General features: G+C 36.7%; 1 protein-coding gene across 5 annotated transcripts in view; it reads right to left on the minus strand.

Moving 5' to 3' along the window:
- WDR72 (WD repeat domain 72) overlaps positions 1-23,639 on the minus strand; it is a 202,171-nt gene that overhangs the window by 168,234 nt on the left and 10,298 nt on the right. For 4 of the 5 annotated variants that reach the window (XM_036033779.1, XM_036033790.1, XM_036033772.1 and 1 more), the window contains exons 2-3: positions 10,127-10,291; positions 4,088-4,194 (exon numbers count right to left, since the gene is read on the minus strand). In XM_036033779.1, the coding sequence (XP_035889672.1) occupies positions 4,088-4,194; positions 10,127-10,279 (260 nt within the window). In that variant the 5' untranslated portion in view covers positions 10,280-10,291. Of the gene's footprint in view, positions 1-4,087; positions 4,195-10,126; positions 10,292-22,113; positions 22,119-23,639 lie in introns of those variants that run through there. The other variant, XM_036033770.1, reaches the window with a different exon arrangement.

Raw genomic sequence — 23,639 nt, forward strand, 5'->3', positions numbered from 1 at the left:
ATGACCCGTGTTTTGAACTGTGCGTCTGATAACTTGGCTATCTCTTCATTGCTTAGTTATATTTTTTCTGGAACTTTGATCTGTTCTTTCATTTGGGACATATTATCTTTTCTTTTCTTTACTTTTTTTTTTGTCTCAGGAACCTGTTACGTAGTAAGGGGCAGAGTCTTAGGTGTTCACCAGGATGGGGCAGCCCAAGTCACTTTGGGAACAAAGCCACTTGTTTTGCTCTCTGCCAGATGGCAGTCACTTCCGCTGCTACCTACAAGCACTTGGGCCCTTCTGTGCTCATTCCCTGATGGGTGGTTTTTTGTACATTCTAGGATCCTGTGGGTCTCTCCAACAAACTCTCCTGTGAGGCTGGGCATTTCTCCCACTGCCTCAACACCCACAGATGTTTTCAATCAGAGGTTTGAGGCTTTATTTCCCCAAGCTGAAACCCTGGGTTGTGCAGTCTGTCTCGCTCCCTAGTTGTTCCTCCCAGTTTATCTACACACAAATGTTGGACTACCCAGTCTGCAATCCACTGCCTTGCTGTGAGCCCTCACTGCTTGACTGCCCATCCCCGCCCCTCCTACAGGTCTGTATGAATGTTTCTTCTTTAACTATTTGGTTGTTAAACTTCCATGCAGTTCGATTTTCTGTCAGTTCTGGTTGTGTTTTGTTTTTAAATTTGTTGTTGTCCTTCTTTTGGTTGTGTGAGGAGGCAGTGTATGTTTACCTACACCTCCATCTTGGCCCTGGGAATATTTTTTTAAAAATACCCTCTGAGATTCTAATTTCATAGCCACGTGTTGGGATCCTGGCACGTGGAATTTTGAAAAGCTCCTGGCTAGTTAACCTGTTTTTAGGTTTCTATCTCCAAACTAGTGGTTCTAAACTCAGGCTGTAGAATTATCAGGGAGCTTTTAAAAAATACTAATATCTGGGACCCAACCCAGATATCAAGCCAGACTTAATTATGTTTTCCATGGTTGAAGCCTGGGCATCAGTAAGTGCTCCACCCGTGACACTAATGTTTCTGGACTCTCTACTCCAAACATGTCTCTGAACCAGCAGCACGGGCATTGTCCAGGAATGTGTTACAAAGCACAAGTTCTTGAACTTCAGCCCAGACCTAATGAACCCATTCCTCCAGGAGTGGGGCCCAGAAATTTGTATCTAAACAAACTTTGCAGGTCTTCTGATGCAAGCTCTGGTTTGAGGAGCACTTTCCAACAAGCCTCCAGGATTGGGTGCCGGCTTGTCTCTTTAGTCTCATCGCTTGCTGGTGATTAAAAGTTTATTAATATGTACAAACCGTCTCCATTAATGCCAGGACTTTTTGCCTCAAAGTTTTATTAACTACATGTATTTATTGATGTGAAATATTAATATAGTTATATCAACCTTATTTTGGTTAGTATTTATCTGATAAATCTTTTTCCATCCACTTACTTTTAACTTTTCCATGTCCTTATGCTGTTTCTTTCTTTAAAAAAATGATATGCTAGAAAAAAATGATATGCTGTTTCTTCTTTAAAAGTATCTGCCAATTTGTATAATTTAACCAAAGGACTTAGTGCCTTTATGTAATTTAGATTGCTGTTCTATTTGGAGTTATTTCAACATTGTTCATTTTTTAAAGTTGAAAACTATACATTCTATTTATTCTGTTTTTATTTCTTTTGTCTATTCTTTTAGTAATTAATCTGGAAATGCCACCATGGACATTTAGCTTAAAGTCTAAAGTTAATCAGCATCTTTATCCACCTCCAAAATTCCAGGACACGTGGGAGCTCATCAGTACACTATTATGTGCAATTTTGATTTGGGGTTGTGTGGGGGTGGGGTGAGGAGTATATATAATATTATTGTGTCTTATAATCGGTGTCTATTTAATTTTTAAAATATTTGCTGTTTTTTTCATTATTCTTCTCCCAGCTCAGATTTCCCTTCTGAAATCATTGTCCTCACTGAAAAATATAATTAGAGTTTTGTTACTTATAGAGGGTCTGTTGGCGATAATTGAAAGTGTTATTAATATTTGACTTAAATGTTACTGTTCTGTCCTCATGTTTTGAAGATATTTTTGTGAGAGATATACTTCTATGTTGATGGCTATTTTCTCTCAATTGTTTGAAGATACTTCACTGCTATCTAGTGTTATTTTACTGTTGAGAAGTCAGCTCTCAGTTTAGTTAACATTCCTTTGTAAACAATGCCTTTTCATTCTGTCTCCAAGCATTTATTTCCTTTCATTTACCCTGGAACTCACTGGGATTCCTGAACCTTAGAATTCATGCCCACACGTGGTGTGGTACCTTGGGGGAAAAGAGAGAAAAACTGAGTCATGAGGCAACTCTGATCCCCTTCTGATCATCTTGGAGGCAGAAAGGCCCCACCCCCAGCCACTCCCTGGGACTTCTGAAAACTAAAAACAAACAAACAAAAAAACACCCCACATTGCTGTGTGGGTAATAATAGTCCAAATCTAGTAATTTTAATAACTTTCAGCATATTGAATTAGATGCTAAGTATGCAGTAGCTCTAAGAAATATATTATAAGGCCCTGGCTGGCGTAGCTCAGTGGATTGAGCACGGGCTGGGAACCAAAGTGTCCCAGGTTTGATTCCCAGCCAGGGTACATTCCTGGGTTGCAGGCCATAACCCCCAGCAACCGCACATTGATGTTTCTCTCTCTCTCTCTCTTTCTCCCTCCCTTCCCTCTCTAAAAAAAATAAATGAATAAAATCTTTAAAAAATTATTAAAAAAAGAAATATATTATAGATGCAGAGTAAGTTTTGGACATCAAACGAACAGAGTTCTAGAAAATTCAAGTCCTATAGGAAAAGGAAGACCAAACCAGACTCTTTGGCTGTGTAACAATCATATTTACAGGATTCATACAGCTGAATTCATCCATCATCAATAATCTGTTCATTAACCCTAAATTTTTTTTTGGAGCTAGAAGACTATGGGCAAAAAACTCCATCTGGAGCTCAGTTACTTTTCAGATCTATTTCTCACTGAGCTGTTACTTTTCTCAGTTCTCCAAGTAGTCTCAGAAAAAGTCCACCACCATTCCTCAAGTTCTCAAGAGTGTGAACGAATATCCCAGCATGGGTAGCAGGCTTTGTGGCAGCACTATTGTACAGGAGCTACCAGCAACCATTAAAAGAGAATGCACTGGGCCATTCCACATTAGCTTTATTTAAAATGCAGTCTAAGTATAACAATTATTGGAATAACTACTTCTCTGGTATAAACTATGGGAATAAATACTTCTTTGATATCAGTTCCACTAGCCATTTTGTTATAAACTATATAGTTTCTCCAAGTTGGATACTTGATTCCTCATTCTTTTGATTCTCAGAATTTAAAGCCATATAATTTCTCCTCTTGCTAAAGACAAGAAAAGGAGGGGTTCTCTTGTTTCGACCTGTAACCCTATCCCTCATTCACAAACCCATGCTAAATCAGTTTTGCATTCTTGAGTATACTTTGGCAAATAACTCACCAGTGGAATCTAGTTCCTGGTAGCTCTTCCATCCATGGGGCCTTTTCCTACAGCTAAGTCCTACTTCATTGAAACAAACCTCACTTTGAAACAGAGCCCAAATTACTGTCTATGTTCCTTTCCCTTCTCTTTCCCTCAATTCCACTTAAGATTGAATCCTTTCCTCTATTCACTTTATAATGATTTCAGACAAGTGTACAATGTGAAGATTGTAACTGTTGTTTTACAAAACTATGAAGGCATGGATGGTTTTGCTTAAGAGCTCAAAGTGAATTGCTACGTGAAAAAAGACAAGTACCCAGACTTTTCCATTTTCAATTCTAAAATAGGTGCTATTTACACAGGGAGGCTGCCAGAAAGCCTGATACACACATTGGGATGTTTAAATATTGGGAGTCATAGCACAGATTACATTCCTTGGGACCATCACATAAACTACTCAGCCATTCAAAATCTAAACTTTTCTAAGTGTAAAAGGAACACAGTAATCACTAAGATTCCTCCAGCCCTAGAATTCTATACCCCATCAGCTGTTAAGACTGGAGAGAAAATAGAGATGGATGCAGAGTTCCACGCATCATACCTACCCATTTTCAGCAGCACTAACAACATAGGGTTGTTTAGAGAAGTCCCTCGCTCTGGCCAAACATGTTACTGAAGCTGAATGACCAAACAGAAGTTCTTTTGCTGAAATCTGAAAATGATAAGGGTAAGCTTTTAAACAGCTGTAAACTTTTTGGTTGAGAATATAAACATGATATTACATATATATTCATAATTCTGCTAAGTAAATCCTGTTATAGTATGTTTTGCTATACATAGTCAGGAAAACTGGTATGTGGCATATCGAAATCCACACAACTTCTAAATAAAGATACTGTGCTGCACGAATAATTTTGTTTGTTTTTGGTTTTGTATCCATCACAAAACTCAGAAGATTGCCAGGCTGGTTCTACAACATCTAGGTTTTGAATACAAATAAGCCAGTGTTGATGTTTAATATGCACCAAATGTGCCTCAAATGATAGTAGAATATTAATATGCAAATTTCAGAATTCAGAAATGAGTTTACAAAACACAAACAAAAGATAACCCTTTTTGTAACCATTATAATACCTTATTTGACTTTTTGCTTCAGAAATACTTTACTTTTCTATGTTAAAAATAAAATTGCAACTGAGCTATTATTTAAAATGCCCGTATTTTCTCCAACCTGTGAATTTAACAATAGGGCACTAAGGACTAATCCTTCAATTATTTCATGGGTAAAAAGATCTATTTCTCACTATTTTGTAAAACATGATTATAAAAATTATACCATAAAATGGAAAACATTCCAGATACCCTAAAATGGAGAAGGGTTTGCCATTAAGGGACTAAAAATCTAATTTAAATAACTAGAAAATTCGTAGTTAATACAACTTGTCTCATGAGTAATAAAAATCTAATTCCTAAATGAGTTAATATTCATTATGTTTTTTTCTGAACTATGCAAACATAGATGTATGCAGGTGATAACCCAACCATATCAATGAAAACAAGTTTTTTCATAGCATAATTGTTCCCTGCCTTCATCTTGTTTCTGTCATAGCCAGAAATACTTCTTTAAAAAGCCTGTTATCAGACTAAACTTCCGGTGCTATAAGGAGGGTTTGTGGTTGGTTAGAATCCCTTACAACCCAAGTTCTGACTCCCTACCTTATTCCTGGGAAATTCAGAAGGTTTCATCTCAGAACAACATAATATGTTTCCCCATCACCACACTTGGGAAAGCACACCCCTAGGAATTGAATCCCATTTCCAGCATATTGCAGGCCAAATTAAACAATGAATTGGGGCACATCAAGGACATTGCCTCCTCCAGAGAAAATCCACCAGGGACAAAACATCAGAACAGAATACCACTGCTTTTGATATTGTACTCAACTCATTCTGCTATGAAATCCCCACACGTAGTTGAGTAAGCTGTGACAATTCACTAGTCTCCTAATTTTATCATATTTTAGGACTGCTGTGAAGAATAATAAAAAAAAATTCTACAATCACACTAAGTCATTTTCATGATGAAAGTCAGGAGACCTTTCCTTGTATTCATTGGCTCTACCTCTATGAAGCACTGTCCCCCCATACCCAGACCCCCACCAGGTACTCCAATGGCACAAATGAGAAAGGAAAAAGAACACATGAGTTGACTAGCATCTACCAAGTTCCAGGCACTGGTGCAACTATGAAAAGTGTTTAATCCCCATTTTAAAAGTGATACAATTGAGGTTCAAAGACTATAAGTCGTTTGTCCAATAATACAGAGTTGGTAAGTATGAGCTAGAACTTCACTCAGATAGCTCTACTCTTTCTACACAACATCGATAGTCTTCTTTTGTTGTTATGTTTCCTCGTGATTATTAAACATAAAGAAAATACAACATTCCAATCCTAAGGGAATATATTTCAGGGATGTTCAACTCATCTTTTTTGTTATTTATTTTTTTAATATTTTAAATAGATTTTATTTATTTATTTTTAGAGAGGGGAAGGGAGGGAGGAAGAGAGAGAGAGAGACATCAATGTGTGGTTGCCTCTGGTGTGCCCCCTGCTGGGAGCCTGGCCTGCAACCCAGGCATGTGCCCTGACTGGAAACCCAACCAGTGACCCTTTGGTTCACAGACCAGCACTCAATCCACTGAGCTTCACCAGCCAGGGCTCTTTTTATTCTTAAAGTTATAATAAATACTAGCAATCAATACCAGGAAACTCAAGTGAGCAAGTTTTTAACATGACACTTGGAGAGGCTCCTCATGAGTATACAAAAGTTCCAGGGAAATTAGAAGTCTTTGTGAGTCAGACCCTGAGCCTGGAAGTAGCAGGCATAATCTAGGCATATGATGAGAACCCAGGACAGGGAGACTTAGTGTCCTGCTCCTGAGTATCCTGCCATCTACCACCACTCATAGACAAAGGAAAGACTGATGAATATCTGGATACTCCAAGATATCCAGAACTTAAATCACTTTCTTTCCCTCCCTATTCCTACACTCTATTCCTTATACAATATCATTATCCCCCCAATCCCACCCATCACCTAAACCCCAAACCTGAAACATTTCCTTGACTGTTCCTGCTCCTTTACCCCACATCCAACTGTTGCTCACTTCTGTCTATGCTCTGTTCTTGATAGGTTTCCAGGTTGCATCTCCTCTTCTTTCCCATTGCCACTAATTTGGTTCATGCTCAAAACCTTCCATGACTATAGTGCTATAGAACCTGCTACCCATAATGCCTTCCCTTATCTTATCTCCCCCTCCCTTCAATATTCCCTTCACATTCATTCTCAGTGTATTCTAAATCACAGACATAATAATGTAGTATTATATCATCTCCTTGCATAAAACATCCTCAAATCCCTTAACAGCACCACTTTTAATTAAGACATAGTGTTAGCTCTTGCTAATTAAAAAAAATCTAAACCCCCTCAGTGTATCAAATTCTAGATTGAATCTGCTCCATCCCCTACAGCCCTCACAGATATGCCTATCACTCTGTGTTCCAGGCCTACTCAATTACTCTTACCAGTTCCCAGGAAGCAAAACATTCATGCTTTTTATACGCACTTATTCTGTCTACATTCTCCTCCTACCTTTTTTCCTGTTCAAATCCTGTGCATCATAAAACTCCATTCAAACATCACCCTCACAAAGGCTTTTCCTCCAAAACCACAGTGAGATGCCACTTTGCACTGATTAGGCTGGGCATTAAAAAACAAACAAAAAAGAAAATAACAAGTGTTGGTGAGGATATTAAGAAACTGGAAATTTTGCACACTGCTGGTGGGGAATGTAAAATGTAAACTGCTATGTAAACCAGTTTGGCAACTCCTCAAAAAATTTAACATAGAACTACCATATGACCCAGAAATCCTACCTCTGACTATATACCCCAAAGAAGTGAAGGCAGCAACTTAAACAGATTGTTGTATCCCCAGATGCATAGCAGCGTTATTCACATTAGTCAAAAGGGAGAAGCAAGCCAAGTGTTCATCGATGAGTGAATGAAGAAATAAAATGTGGCCTATACAAACAATGGAATATTTTTTAGCCTTAGGTGTGAAGGACACTCTGACACATGCTACAGCATGGATGAAACCTGAGAACATTATGTCAAGTGTAATAAGCCAGTCACAAAGGATAAATATTGTGTGATTTCACTTAAAAGATATATGTAGTCATATTCATAGAAACAGACAGTAAAGCCTACTGCTTTACAAATTCCTATTAACAAGTCTGTCTTCTACATGAGACTCAGCAAAACTTGAAGGAGGCATCTGTGCCTAGAACAACAACAAAAACATCTGCTTAAGTAAGTGTCCTTGGTTTGTTTTTCCACTTATATTGTGGCAAGTGAGTGTTCTTACCTAAATCGCATTGGAGAGGGGAAAGTCCTTCCCTAATTTAGTACAAAGAGAAAATAAATGGCTCCCGGATCACTTTACTCCCCTCCCCCACAACTTCCTTCTCTACTACCTGTTGTCTTCACCCCCATAGGTCCTAAGGCCTCCAGCTGTCCTACAGCCACTCAGTCGCCCACATATTTATGTTTCCCCTTACAGTCTCCCATGTCCTTAAGGCCTCCCTTCTCCTTCCCCTGCCCAAATTATGCCTTCATATATACATTTGTCAAACAAAAATCAAGTTAAACTGCTATGTATTAAAATATCAGTGATGGACCACTCACTTCACTGCCTTAAAGATAGCAACAGGATTTGTTGAGAAGTCAAAAATGCCCTTTTTGAACAGCCTAGAGTTTTCCCTGATAATAGTTAATCCATTGTCATGTAAGGCTGAAATTCATGGGAAAAAATAAGAGAAGATGTTCATTCTTTCTGAGCTCATAGTTAGCACAGAAAATCTCACATTCATACTAATTAGTATTGTATTTGTATTATTAACTTTTTCATCATGTCCTCACAGTAAATTTCTAAAACACAAAGCTGCTCCAACCCACAACTTAAATCTTCTTACTGGTTCTCCTTATTTCTTCTCCCCCTGCTGATCAGGTGCCTATTCCCTCCAACACTCTGTAACCATGGATTTCTCAATATTAACACTATTGGCATGTTGGATGGAATAATCCTTCATTGTAAGGAGCTGTCATAATGGGTCGTCATGTGCGTTGTAGGATGTTTATAGCATCCCTGGTCTCTACCCACTTGATGCCACAAAGAAGTGTCTGCCAACATTACCAAATGCATTTGGAGGTGGGAGGGGGCAAAATCAGTTTCTGTTAAGAACCATTGGTCTACCCCAGGCAAAAGACTTGCTCCTAAGAAAAGCATGGCATAATGTCTCCCACTGAAGATGCACTGCTGACCTCTTCCTACTAGGAATACCTTGTATTATAATAAAACTGCATCACATTAGCCTACTATAACCTCTGGGCAGGCAGCACCAGGTCTCATTATTCATGTTTGAACTCAGATACCCAGCATACTGCTTAACTTATAATATCTACTAGATAAATGCATGTTGAATAAATACCAGGAATATACCTAAAAAGATATAGAAGTAAGGAATCAGATTTTCTTAAGCTATAGCAACCTACATATTCTGGCTGGAAAACATTACATTTCAACATTAAAAAGAATAGAAAGACATTTTTAGCCATTTAGGGGTCTGGTTTATATTATAAGAGATAATAAGTATGAGAGCCATCATTGTCAAAGCTCATCTGTTGAAATAATACCGGTTCCTCCTTTCAGGAATGTTCATAAGCATTGAGCTGAGCTGCTCTGCTCTGCAGTTCTTGGCAGTCCTGCAGTGCAATTGTTCAGTGATGGGAGATGTTAATTAATTACACTATAAACTAGAATTACAATTAATTGTTAATTTAGGTTTTAAAGTGACAAACTTTAAAGGCTAAAAATAGTCTTTGATCTTTAAAAGGCTTCTTAATGAGGGCAGTATACTTTAAGTACATCATTAGTTTGAATGTTCAAATTGGGTCTACAGGCTGCTAGAGCTAAGCAAATATCTATTCCAATATGTTAAATGTTTATGACTCGGGACAGGGACAATTAATTGCTAATCAATGGGCCAAATCCTAGATGAGGTCAGGTTCTGAAATAGGAGGATGACAATAGTAAATTGGATTTAGGGTTTAGTGATGCAATCTGTAAAAATCACTGGCAAGCAGAGACTAAAAAAATAGCAAGAAGGCCAACTGACAGAAACACCCAGATAATTAAAATATTACTCATTTAGTTAATAGTGGTTTGCCAGGGTGCCCTTTGTTTAGATTAATGAGCCATAATTTTTAGAATTATACTTACATGTCTGTAGTTCAGTTACTTAAACATATAATTCAGGATATAAAATAGTGAAATTCAGCATAGCTTAAAGGGCGATAACAGCTAGTAGCTAAGATTAGCAATACTGATCATATAATTTTCCAATATGGTCTTGATCTACCATGTAACACTTCATTCTCTCCAAATCCAGAAGTAAAACCAATTTATGACTTCAGTAAGCATCTCCCTAATAATCCAGCAAACTTTCCACTGTCATTGCAGATGGAAGAAGCAAACTATGCCTATTTTGTGTGTTGTTTGTTTCAATATAATAGTTTTCACTTACCTTTAGTTCAGGTGAGAGACTCCAGAGACAGAGCTGACCCTCTTGACTTCCAGTCACAATTGTTGCCTGGTCATCAGTGATCATGATGGCAGTGATGCTGTGGGAGGGGGCCTTCTTTCCCCAGAGCACGACTGCCTGCAGGGAGGACCTCATGTTGAGAGAATCCTGGAAGCACAGACAAGGGAAGAAGTGCACACAGTAGTCATTCTTAGAGTCGGGGAAACTGATCATACATCAGCGTGGATTTATGATGACACAAATTTGAACATGTTCTACCAGAGTCTTCCATTAGAGGGAAAGGTAGTCATAAGAGACTACTTAGTGTTAATTTGTCAAAGAAGAATGACTTTTATTCCAATTCTTGATTATTGATCCTGATGAAGAGAAGGGTAGAAATAGTCTACCCGCTTCACACCCAGCTCTGACTTGGGGTGATCCTCACTCTCCAGAGCCCAGCTAGCCCTCTCAAGAATAGAGCTGTCTACATACTACAATTTGAAGACAGCTTTGCAGACTCCCTCTCCCCAGAAATGTCACCTCACTTAAATAAAAACATCTTAAATTCTTTATTAAAAAGTAAATCTTTTCCATAAAATTAGTTATTCCTGGGCTTCAAAGATTGACGCATGGCTGTCATGATTTCTGTCATATTCATGTTCCATCTACATTACATATGACCCATGTACCACCCAAAATATTCAGCTAGTGATACACAAATTACATTTTGTGAAACAGTGAGTTAAAAGTCCCCCCATAGGCATTCTTTTCAGAAATACAAATAATTTGGGAATAAATAATGCTTTATGTCCTCAGAATAAATTTGTAAGTTTTCTTCTCTGACTTAGCAGTGTATATTTTATCTCAGTTAAAATGTCAAAAATGAGAGAGGAGGAAGATACCAAGCTTACTGTCTACATTTGGCTTCAGAAAGTTAAGAAAATAAAGATCTGTCCTGCAGGACTTCTGGTGTTAAATCAAAACAAGAGTATCGATATAAAATGTTAATACTTGTCATGTATATTATTTAGAATGTTCAGTTACACACAGATAGACACATGAGTATACATTAATACCACGAACATAAATTCAACATAGGCAGCGCTTAACCCACAAACCAGTTGCCTTCAACATTATATTTGTAGTTCAGTTATTTTGAAATCAGGAACTAGCTTCCCGTGGCTCACTTCTTAGGCCAGTATACAAGTGTATGTTACCTACAACAGAGCTGTACTATTCTTACTACAGTACCTAAGCACCATGAAAACAACATTTTTATAGGAAATACTCTCAGTTTTGCAATTCAGCATGTCAGGACCACACATACTAATAGTACTAAGCTAACCAAAGAGTTCTAAGTTCTGGTTTCAATGGCATTATAATCCCAATTTAAAACTCATTAATTTCAAACACAGAGAAATAATGCTATATATAGGAAATGGCTGGCAGAAATCACCTTAATCAAGTAGTGGAAGTAAACAACTTCAGTAATGGTACATAGAAAAATTAATGTGTCACCCGATACGATGCAATGGGAAGAACACACATCAACTCTGTGATATCCCTACCAAAGATGTGTGATGCGAATCTCATCATGACAACATAAATTGAAGGACTCCTACAAAATAACTGGCCTGTAATCTTCAAATGTGCCAGGGTCATGAACATCAAAGAAAGAATAAGAAACTGTCCAACTAAAGGAGACTGAAGACTCAAGACAACTAAGTGCAATACCTGGTTCTAGACTGGATTCTTTTGCTATAATAGACTCACTGGGATAACTGGCAAAACTTGAATGAGGTCTAAGGATTGAAGGATAGTAATATTTCAAAATTAACTTCTGGATTTTGATGGACTAATTGAGATTTCGAGGGATAACATCTTTGTTCTATATACACTAAAGTATTCTGAAAGATTGGGTAACAGATTGGCAACTTCCTATACAATAGTTTTCATGAAAATAATTCTGTGTGCTATATTTACTACTCATCTGTAAGTTTGAGACTGTTTTAAAAATACATTATTAAAAAATTAATCAGTGCACCAATTCCCAGAATGTTTGTAAGATATGAAAACTTAGATTTGAGAATCCAGTAAGCATTAAGGAAACTTAAAGTGGAAATTATGGACACCAAAGCACATCTTAGAGAAACTGTAGTATACTAAAGGCAAAACATGAATGAAATGAAATGAAACAGCCTAAAAAATAAATAAACAGCACAGTAGCAAGTGTGCTTACAGCAGATTTCTCCACAGCAAAATAATGGCCAGAAGCTATAGAAATATTCCCTGCAAAATGCTGAAGGAAGATGAATGCCAACCTAGGTTTTTAGAGTTATCTGTCACTCAAAGTGAGGGCAATACAAAGACATTTTCCAACAAACAAGGCCTGAGAGAATACAACATTTAGAAATCTTAGGGAAAGAATTAGGAAAGAATGTACTTTATGAAAGATACATTAGATCAAAAAGAAAGAAAGTAGAACAAAAATGGTTAGCAAGGGAATCAGTAAAGACACAAGTACATCTAAATGAGCATTTTTGTAAAATAATAAAATTAATAATGATGAGGATAATTGGGGGGTTAAAAGAGAAACTAAAATTCTAGATAAGACTGTGAAAGAAGACAATGTGGGACTTACGTTAAATCATTCTGATGTCCTGGTGTGAACAGGAAGAGAGCAGAGAGGATGTTAAACTTTATATTTTTCCAGCATAAAGTTACATGACAAAATGCTAAAAGAAAAAAAAAAGTGTCTACAGTGTCTAGCTTTCAAACAGTAGGGTGGTAGAATAAAGAAATAAGAAAAAGTTATCAAAACCGAGGAGAGGGCACTTTGCTGAGAACTGACCCAGTGACCTCCTGGCTTCCAGGGTTCTTTCATCAGGGCAGGAGCAAAGTCCAGGGGAGAGAGCGCCTTCCATCACCCTAGTGACATCTCCACACAACTGCCACTTGGTGAAAGCACACAGCCACAATGGAACCCAAACCTCAAGAAGAGTCCAGGTACCCAAGGGGCATGCTCTCGGAAGAAAAAATCTTTTTTATTGAAAATGGTGAACAATTCCCATCAACCTCATCAGGATATGGAAGATGGTTTTAGTGGGGATAACAGGTGGCATTCTGGGACAATGATTCTTAGTTTGGAAAATGCAGCAGAGGCTACTGGATTCAGTTATGTACTTTGTAAGAGCTCACCGACCTAGAAACTTGGTGTTTTCTGATTTTCATAGGCCAATTTGTTCCATTTGCTTTGTGTTGCATTGTTGCTTGAAGATGGTACTAACAACAACCAGAGCCCAGAAAAGACCAGGGAAGATTTCCTTAATTTCATATGAAATTTCTCACTTGGAGAAACTGCCTAAATTGTCATCCAGGCCTCTAATGGGGTAACTCAAAGTGTATTTATTCTCATGCTCAGATTTACATAGTTCTTTGCAGGTGCGTGATTAGAAGGCCTGAGTTTAGTATGAAATCATTTAGAAATTAAATTCTCTAATTGAACTCAAAAAATATTTTCACTTATTTATTCAAAGCACCTATCACTAGTAAGTCACTGTGCTTCATACTGCAGAGGACATACAGATTAACTATCGAGTCATTGCTGTCAGTGAGTCTATAATTTGATGGGAAGTTAAGACCACATGTGCAAGTCACTGTATTGGGAAGTTAAGATAAGCGCACAGAGCCAGGCTATGCCAGGAACCAGGACACATGCACGCAGTCCTATGAGCGTCTGAGGAAGAAAACACACTCAAGTAGCTATGGGAATCCAGGCAGGCTCAAGGAGGGAGGTATTTAGCTGGACCCTAAAGGATGTGTTGGGTTTTAAAAGAGATTGGAAAAGAGAGTGCATCTCAGCAGACAAGGATTGCATGAGCTAAAGCAAGGGGTGAGGTAACGTGGTATGTGTTAAAAGGAGAACGTAGCTATTGGGTAGGAGAGGAGAGAGTAGAGGATGAGGCTGCAGAAATGTTGCACTATATTGGGCCAGACTTTGACCTTGTATGGCCAGTAACCCCTGAAGCATTCTGTGTGACACAAGAGTGGTGTGACCAGATTCACATTTTAATGGTTTATTTTTCAACTACAGTTTATACTCAATGTCACTTTAATAAATTCAATGAAATAATATTATAATAAATATGTATAGTGCTGGGTGGGTCCTGAAAATATCAGGGGAACACACTGTAAAATATATGATTATCTAACCACTAAAAAAATTATCAATCAATAAAAGAAAAAATCATAAAAGCAAAAAGCATAGAAAATTGAAAACACAAAACCAAATGGTAAATTCACATCCAAAGCTATCAAAATTTACAACAAATAGATGAATTAATCTTAGTTAATTCATCTATTAGTTAAAACCTTAGTTAAAACCTGAAGATTCTCAATTAGAATATATCTTAGTAAAACCTATTTATAAAAAGTTTCAACACTATCAACACAGAAATGTTGAAAGTAAAGGGGTGGACAGGATATGTTAGGCAAATAGTTATGAAAGCAAACTGGTGTAACATTGAAAAATAAGTAGGCTTTAAGAAAAAGCATTATTGGTGGAAAAGATCACTATATAATAATTAAATAAATCATTCACCAGAAATGCATAATAGTTCCCAATCTCTAGGTACTCAAGAGCAGATCCTCAAAATACATAAAACACAATCTTGCATAATTACAAAGAAAAATGGATAAGCCTACTATTAAAGAGGGAGATTTCACATATCTCAGTCAGTAATAAATAGATCAAGCTGACAAAAATGAAAATATAAAACACTTGAACACAAAATTTACAATTATAATATGGATATATATATATATATATATATATATACATATATATGTATGTATATTTCTTAACCCAGGTATTGAATAAAAACACATTCTGTTAAGTCATATGTATAACATTTATAAAACTGACCATGAAAAGCCTCAACAAATCCCAAAGAATTAATATCATACAGGCAACACTATCTAACCAAAATGAATAAAAATCTAAACTCATCCTCCAAAACATACAAACAGATGTTTAAAATTCTCCCTCTTAAAGATTTGGAAACACACACACACACACACACACACTGAATGTTCTTTGAACTACTGAGAAAACAAAATGAAGTTTAGATATCATTAAGAACCCAAAGACAAACTTCACATAATAAAACTTTGCAGATGTAGGTATTGTATTAGAAAGAAAACTGTAGCCTTAAATGCACATATTAAGATGGAAAGTTAATAAGCTAAACAACCAAACTGAAATCTTTTATAAAAGAGTAGAGTAAATCCAAAGAATGAAAAAAAAATCAAACAGAAAAGGCCATACATTGATATAATGATTTTTTTGCAAATCTACAAAACTAAAACCAAGTTTATTACAGTGTATTAATATATACACTGTAATATAATTACTTGTATTATATTACAAGTAATACAAGTAAATCTACCACAAGTTTGATAAAGAAGAAATAAAAGATGCCAGAAAATAATATACAGAGAAAGTGAGTGTAACTAAAATTAATATTTTAAATGTGAAAGTTATAAATAGCTGTATGCTGACAATTTGGAAGTGTTAGTGAAATAATTTTTATAAAAATATAAATGATGAGGCCCTGGCTGGCATAGCTCAGTGGATTGAGCGTGGGCTGCAAACCAAAGCATCGCAGGTTCGATTCCCAGCCAGGGCACATGCCTGCGTTGCAGGCCATGGCCCCCAGAAACCGCACATTGATGTTTCTCTCTCTCTCTCTCTCCCTCCCTCCTCTCTCTAAAAATAAATAAATAAATCTTTAAAAATATATAAAAATGATGAGAACTAAATACATATGAAACAGATAAAACAAATATACCTGTGACCATTAAAAACGGTGGTGGGGAATAAAACCAGACATACACACACAACCATTTTTAGCAAAAACTGTAGAATGTGCATGATCTTGGGGAATTAGCAGGTACGTTCTCACATATGAAGACACACAGGGCAGACCACATAATTTTTCTAAGTAGAATAACAGCTCATATAACAGCTCACTGGAATTCAAACCAGTAGATTAAAGAGCAAGGGAGAAAGAAGAAACATGATTTCCAACTGAAGCAAGCACAGGAAGAAAAGTGAATCACACCAAAGAAAAAGAAAACCCCCAAACCCACAAAACCTGTCACCAGAGCAACAAAATCTGGCAGCCTTGGGGCTCCTGATGAATGGGCAAATCACCCCAAACCCCTGTCACTTGTGAGGGCTCCATTGTCTTTTAGCCGACAATGACTTCTGCCTGTCACGCCACTGACTGGCTGAATGAGAGATGAAAAGATGCCTAACATACTTTGTTTAAGATGGCAAAAAGTTACAAAGCAGTAGTTTAAACAATTTCTCGGACAAAGATTTAAATAGTAAGTTTTATTTATTAAGAAAAATGCTTTTGGGGGAATAGCTCATTCCATGAATATGAGATCAATGTGACAGGTCAAGATCCCAAAGTGGGAGTGAGAAGGACTCGCATGGGTGTGTTGTAACATCCTCCTAATTTTGTAGTAGTCTTTTCACCACAGCTTCTAGAACTACAAGGAAAATAAATCACTGTTCAAAAAGTCTCTGCATTTTGACCTTCACTCCTGGCTTGGTTAAGGTGTGCTTTTCAGAACCAAGAAATGGTAGAAAAGGGAGTGCTTGTGGCCACACTCTTCCAGAGCACACTGGGCATTTTTCATCTACAGGCAACGTGCACACGGCTCATGCCCATGGACTTGCCTGTCACCTTTTTAACTTTACCTAGGAAACTGTAGGCATGGTAATTTGTCTGGGTTGCTAAGAAGAACTGTAACAGAAACAAATTTGGAGAACATTTACCAGGGAATTAATATATTTGTAATAATTAACTAACATTATACCAAAGAAAACTAATTCCTGAGGTGAGTTCTTTATATCCCTAGTGCTCTGGAAAATTAGCTGCTCTTACTGGAATTTTGAAACATTGTCTACCCAACAACCAGCCACTTTGTATTAGTCTGGTTTTATATCTCCCTTAAATTATCTGCTTTACACGGATGTCTACTTAATGAAATGATACAACTCCCTAGGATGGAGACCAGGCCTGGAGTACATACATAGTGCCTGACCCACAGTGGGCACTTCATAAATATTCTTTTAACCAAACTGATCTTGATGCTTCTTCCTTTTATATCCTTTGTGAAAGATGGGATTCACTTCTTAATTATTATTACATTCCAAACAGTACCTGAAACACAGTGCTTTGAATATAAAAATAATAAATATGGATCAAATAAACTCTTTTCTTTATGATTTTTAAGCTCTCTATTTCAAAAGGGAGAGAACTGATTAAGAGTATGAACTTTAGGTCTGGTTATGATTAAATGTGAGTTACTTAGGCCCACTGAGCTTCAGTTTTCTCATCTATAACATGACAATAGCAATACATACCTCCGGGTGTTAGGAGAGTGAAACAAGAGCATGCACGTAATGTGGAACACAGAGTGGTACTCAGGTAATTACCACTTTTTAATTCTAGCTCCCATGCCTTGGGATAATAGCAACAGTTACCCACAGCAAACGTCTGCACCATTATATTTTTGCTTTATCCATACTCATACTAAATTCATTTCAAATTTGCTAGATTTTAAATTCTCCAAACACAGGGATTTCTTTGTTATTTGTCCACTGCTATATTCTCAAAGTCCAGAAAAGGGTTTAGGACAAGCAGATACTCAATAACTATGTGTCGAATGAATGAATAAGTGAATGAAAATATACATTGTAGTCTAAAGACTCCCATCCAGTAATGCATCTACCCATGCAAATGTTTAAGTACAAGGCATCTGCATTTTAGAAAATCAAATAAGTCAAAACATTTCATAGACTAAAACCCTGAATAGTATTCTTAACACATCCAAATCAGAAAACAAAAAGCACCAAGACCAAAGCCATAAGAAATCAGATCATAACCGAAGTTAATCCTGAACAATCTGGATTCCTAAGTGTGCTGGGAACAGACCCGGGATTCAGATACCTGGTTCTAGGGTGACTATTACCACTTATGACCTTTATTTCTAGATTATAAAGGTAATATGTAGTAAAATGAGGATGCCATTGCTTGTGTTGTCTGTACCTCAATATTCTTATGAGGAATACATTTATAATGCAAACAAAACTGTGGGTATAATATACACAGTATGCTATTAATACATTGCATATATTACTCATAAACTCCCATAATCTAGAATTTAGAGTAAGAAGTGGCCTTGGGAATCATAAATCTAATCCCCTTAATTTATAAGAAAGCCAACAATGAAAAAATGTATTCTAGATAATTCTTAAGATCATTTGAGATTCTGAGACACTTAGCAAAATGTACAGTGAGAATAAGAATTGATCAAAAGGATGCACATCTCAAGAGTTGCTTTTTTAGAGTCTTTCTTTTTTCTTGCGGCAAAATTTAAAGTCACTCCAGAAACTTAGTGCTGGCTATCAATAGGAGAGAAAGAGTAAATCAATGTGTTCTGAGACCCTGTACAATTCCCCAGAAATCTGTGATCAAAAATAAATCTCAAAGCAAAAAACAGTCTATTGTAGAGTCTCTAAATGGAGGGAAACTGATGCACAGGAGTAAATTATGCCTCTGACAGAAGTATATTGTCCCATTTCTGTAACTATGAATCTAGGTGAGTCATAAAACCTTTGGGAAAAAGTTACAAACTTCTATCATAGCCCTCAATTTATGATTATTGTAACCTAAATGCACTTTTTAATATTGATTTGAGAGAAAGAGAGAGAAATGTTGACTTGTTGTCCCACCTTATTTATACACTTATTGGTTGGTTCTTGTATGTGCCCTGACCTGGGATCAAACCCATGAACATGGAGTATCAAAACGATGCTTCAGCTGAGCTACCTGGGCACAGCAATTACTGTGTATTAAATTTGAGTAGCTGAATAATATTTTGCTATGCCTAAAACAAGAATATGGCCCTGACCAGTGTGGCTCTGGTACTTGGGCAATGTCCTGCAAAACAAAAGGTCAATGGCTTGATTCCTGGTCAGGGCATATGCCTGGGTTGAGGCTTCAGTCCCCGGTCAGGGCATGTATGAGGGGCAATTGATTAATGTTTCTCTCTCATTTTAATGTTTCTCTCTCTCTCTTACTCCTTCTCTTTCCATCTCTCTAAAAAATAAATAAAATCTTTAAAAATATTTTTAAAATTAAACAAGAATTTGGAATGCATATATGTATGTATGTATATATGTGTATATATACATATATATGTGTGTGTGTATACATATATGTGTATATACATATATATGTGTGTGTATATATATGTGTATATACACACATATATATGTGTGTGTATATATATATATATATATATACACACATATATATATATATAAATACATAGTGCAATGCTCTGTACATGTTTACAGGCCCTTAAATGATTTCTAAATCTAGTCTATTTAAGGGCAATTTAAAACAAACACTTCCATTCGTGGGGGGAAATGGAAATTTAGAAAAAAAACTTTTGCAGATAGGAATAAAGTTAGAGTATATTATAAAAGTCACATTTTCCTCACGTGAATCTAGTCACAGTACCAAGTCACAGTACCAAGTACAACACTTCAGATTTTGATAAATTGCATTTTGTAAATGATGTAATCAATATTTTATCATATAATCAGTTAGGTATTGAAATAATTACATAAACACACACATGCACAAACTGGACTCTTTAGTGATTCTCACAAACTTCTGAGTGCAGCCTATCCACTATTACAGTGGATTCAGGGCGAGAAGGTAAACGGCCTTGAAGATGCTCACAGTCTGTAAGTAGAGTTACTCACTAGCTGCATAACTGCATATTATATACGTGAGCTAAAGTTAAAATATCAGTGATTTACTGAATATCACTGTGTGTTCTACATTACGTGCATGTTCTCACGTCACCCTCACAATACCCTGAAGTAGGGGTTGTCATTATTCTCATGACAACCCCTGAGAAAACTGAAGCTCAAAGGGCTTAGGTGACTCACATTTAATTCTAACCTGACTTAAAGTTCGTACTCTTAATCAACTCCTTCCCTTTTGGAATAGAGAGCTTAAAAATCATAAAACAGTTTTTTCAACACATATATGTATATATATGTATACATTCCCCCCCACACCAATTTTCCCACAGTGGCTTTAATACCGGGTAACAGCACAGTACAATGCTGCCATGCTCTGGACCTGGGTCAGTGCTACGGGAACACAGGTAAGGGTGTGCCGTGACCTGTGAAACTATCTGGTGTCTCATCAACTTTCTCATCCATTTGGTTTTTATCCCCTTCTTCAATAATATATAGTCTCTCAAAAACGCTTTTCATACATATTTTTTTCTTATTTCTTAATAGTATATTAAAAATAATTTTAAGAAAAAACATTATTTTAGATCTAGTAATTATTAATGTGTATACAAAGTTGATTTTGATAATTTAACTTTATATAAAGACAAATTCAATTTATAACTATCTATAAAAGAAAAGCATAACATTAAACTTAAACATTAGTTTAATATTACATATTTAAATATAAATTGAAATTAAGGCACATATAAAACAAGACCAAAACTGCATTTGTGCCACAATCCTTGGACTCTCTATTATGGTTGATAAACCCAAACATTCAATTTTCTAATTTCCACGTTTTGTTTCTAAATAAGGGAAGTTTCCTACTTTTACTTGCCAACTGGTATTTGAATGATTTTTAGTCATTCAAAATACATTGAATGTGTGGATATTTCTCCTTTCTAGACAAAGTCACATTCAATGAAATCATTGGGAAAAATTATAATTTTTCCCATTTCAGCATTGATTTTTACAGTACTAGTGGAAGCTAGATGTCCCATACAAAGATCTTCACCAGATGGATGTATTAAGTTTACAGAGTGAAGGAAGTCCTTCTTGTAGTAAATCTGCAGAATACTTAACTGTTTTCATTTTCAATGCAACAGAATTTCAACAATGGAATTCTCTGTGCTCCCTTTCTATAGCCAGTGGTTGACTATGATATAAATTAAATGAATCAGAGCTTCCCAGCCAGATGCCATGGCACACTGGAACATGAGTCATTGATACAAAGGGTGAGAGAAACTGACACCCTCAACCCAGAGTGTGCACAAAGTCATTTTCTGTACTTATGTTCTGATGTAAACAAGAATGGGAAATGCTAAAGTAAAACTTGTCTAGGAGCATAAATAATTTAAAGCTATAGAGTCCAAACCATAACAAAGTTGGAAAAACCATTCTGGCAACCAAGAAATATGTCTCCTGGTGATGTAGTCATGCTTCCAGATTTAGCAAATAATTTTTTCAGTATAAGTATGTCTTAAGAAATATTTGAGGCATGTGTATACACACACGAAAAAAAAATATGGTCTATTTTATGCGACATGCTCATAAAAAAATTATTGTTTATCTGAAATCCAAATTGAAGTGGGCTTCCTGTAGGCATCCTAGAGCCACTAGCAACCCCAGGCTACAGTCAAAAGAGAGACTTGGGGATCATAATCGCCCCTTCCTCTCATTTACAAAGGAGGGAATGAAGGCCTGGGAAAGTCAGTCACTTGACCACATAACCCAGGAGAAGAGTGGCTGAGCAAGAACCAGAAATAAGTTGTCTATAATAACCCATCCAGAACTCTCACCCATACATCATGACGAAGTAAACCCAGACTTCTCCACCAGAAAGTCCTAGTGATCCACTAACCAAAATTACTTGTTAATTCTTTGGTAATTCTGAAAAAAATTTTGAAATAAAATATACAAAAAATAAAAAATCAAGCAAAACAACAATACAACTTCTTAAGTATTCAGGCTCCAATCTAGCCTCCACTGCCTTTAAAACTGGGCTAACACTGTCTAGTCCTTTTCCATAAATATAACACCTGGCAAGTGCCAGAGAAGACAACACACTATTCATTACAGGCCCTATTCTCCTACTCACCTTCTTCCCTGTAACAATTTGTTTTTATCGCTCTGACTTAGGTGAGGCTAACAGAATAACGAGGATGATGCAAATGTGGTTTTGTGTCTGTGTCTACTGGACATTGAAATTGTTTACCTAGTCATAAATAGCTTTCTCAGGGACATGCCCAGGCACTGAGTCTCTGCCTCACCTACATCAAAGACAGAGACCAACTTCAAACATCTCAACTGAAGATGGCCAAAAAAATACAATGAATTAAGACCTCAGTTACCATGCATAACAATAGCTTCTTAAACAAAGTAACACCCGTGAGGAAAGTAAAAGCAGCCCTGTTCCATGTGGCTCAGTTTTTTGGCCAGCCACCCTCAAAGGGAAGGCCACTGGTTTGATTCCTGGTCAGGGCACATGCCTGGGTTGCAGGTTCCTGTGTTCCAGAGGCAACCTATCAATGCTTCTCTCCTTCTCTTTCTTCCTCCCTCTCCCTCTCTCTAAAAATAAGTGAATAAAATGTTTTAAAGAAAGGAAAGTAAAAGTAGCCTAGCAGTTAATAATATAAGCTTTGAAATAAAAACAGATTTGGATCTGAATCTCAGCTCTGCTACTTGGAGTTGTGTAACCTCTCTGAATCAATCTCCTAAGTGGAGAGAAATCCCACCTAGTTCTTTAAAACTCATACCTGGTTGCTGTGAGGGGCACAAATAAATCACTTCATGTTCTTTCCTTCACATAAGATAATTTGGTTATCTAGAGCCCAGAGAGAGTTTTGTTTTTAAATTTAGAGTTTAGGTGAGAAGAGCTTGGAGTGTTAAAGCACTTTAAATGGATGTAGTTTATATTATGTAAATTATACTTTAATAAAGTTGAAAAAACAAATAGGGAGACTAGAGATCAGAGTCTGGATGATGTCACAGAATTAGCTAGTCTAAGTGGCAATAAACTGGGAGAGGACAAAGGGCTTTCTGAAGGAACCAGGAGCAGAAGTAACCTGGAGAGGAAGTGCCTGGGTATCAGGGTAGGTCACAGTAAGGTCTACTTTAACCTTGTGGGATTATGAAGCACGTAGCCTCAGGGTTTCATGCACAACACACACAGCTGGGTGTGGTCTCAGAAGAAGGTATCTCTATTCCCCAAAAGCTGTCTGTTTGCAGAGGCTCCAGAAGCAAAAGAACTTATCAACAGGTTGTAATCAGATCATTCCTTAGAAAAAGTAAAACAAAAAACCCACCAAACAAACAATCAATAAACAAACAAACAAAAAAAACACTACAGTTTCTACAAAGGCAGAGGCTGCTCAAGGCACATAAAATTCCACCTGGCCTGCCCAGTGGAGCATGACTCTTTCAGAGTTAACCCTTAACCAGTATCAAACCTACACTCCTTCAAAAATGTTATCGAGTGATTTGATTAACTCGTACTTAAGAATCACTAGAAAATAATATATTTTAGGTAAGGGACACATTGGCAGGTAAAATAACTGAGAGATCAAGGGAGGAATTAAACATATATGCAAATTAATCTCTGACTTCAAACATTCATGATCTGGA

The sequence above is a fragment of the Phyllostomus discolor genome, chromosome 1 (assembly GCF_004126475.2).
Source record: "Phyllostomus discolor isolate MPI-MPIP mPhyDis1 chromosome 1, mPhyDis1.pri.v3, whole genome shotgun sequence".
NCBI lineage: Eukaryota > Metazoa > Chordata > Mammalia > Chiroptera > Phyllostomidae > Phyllostomus > Phyllostomus discolor.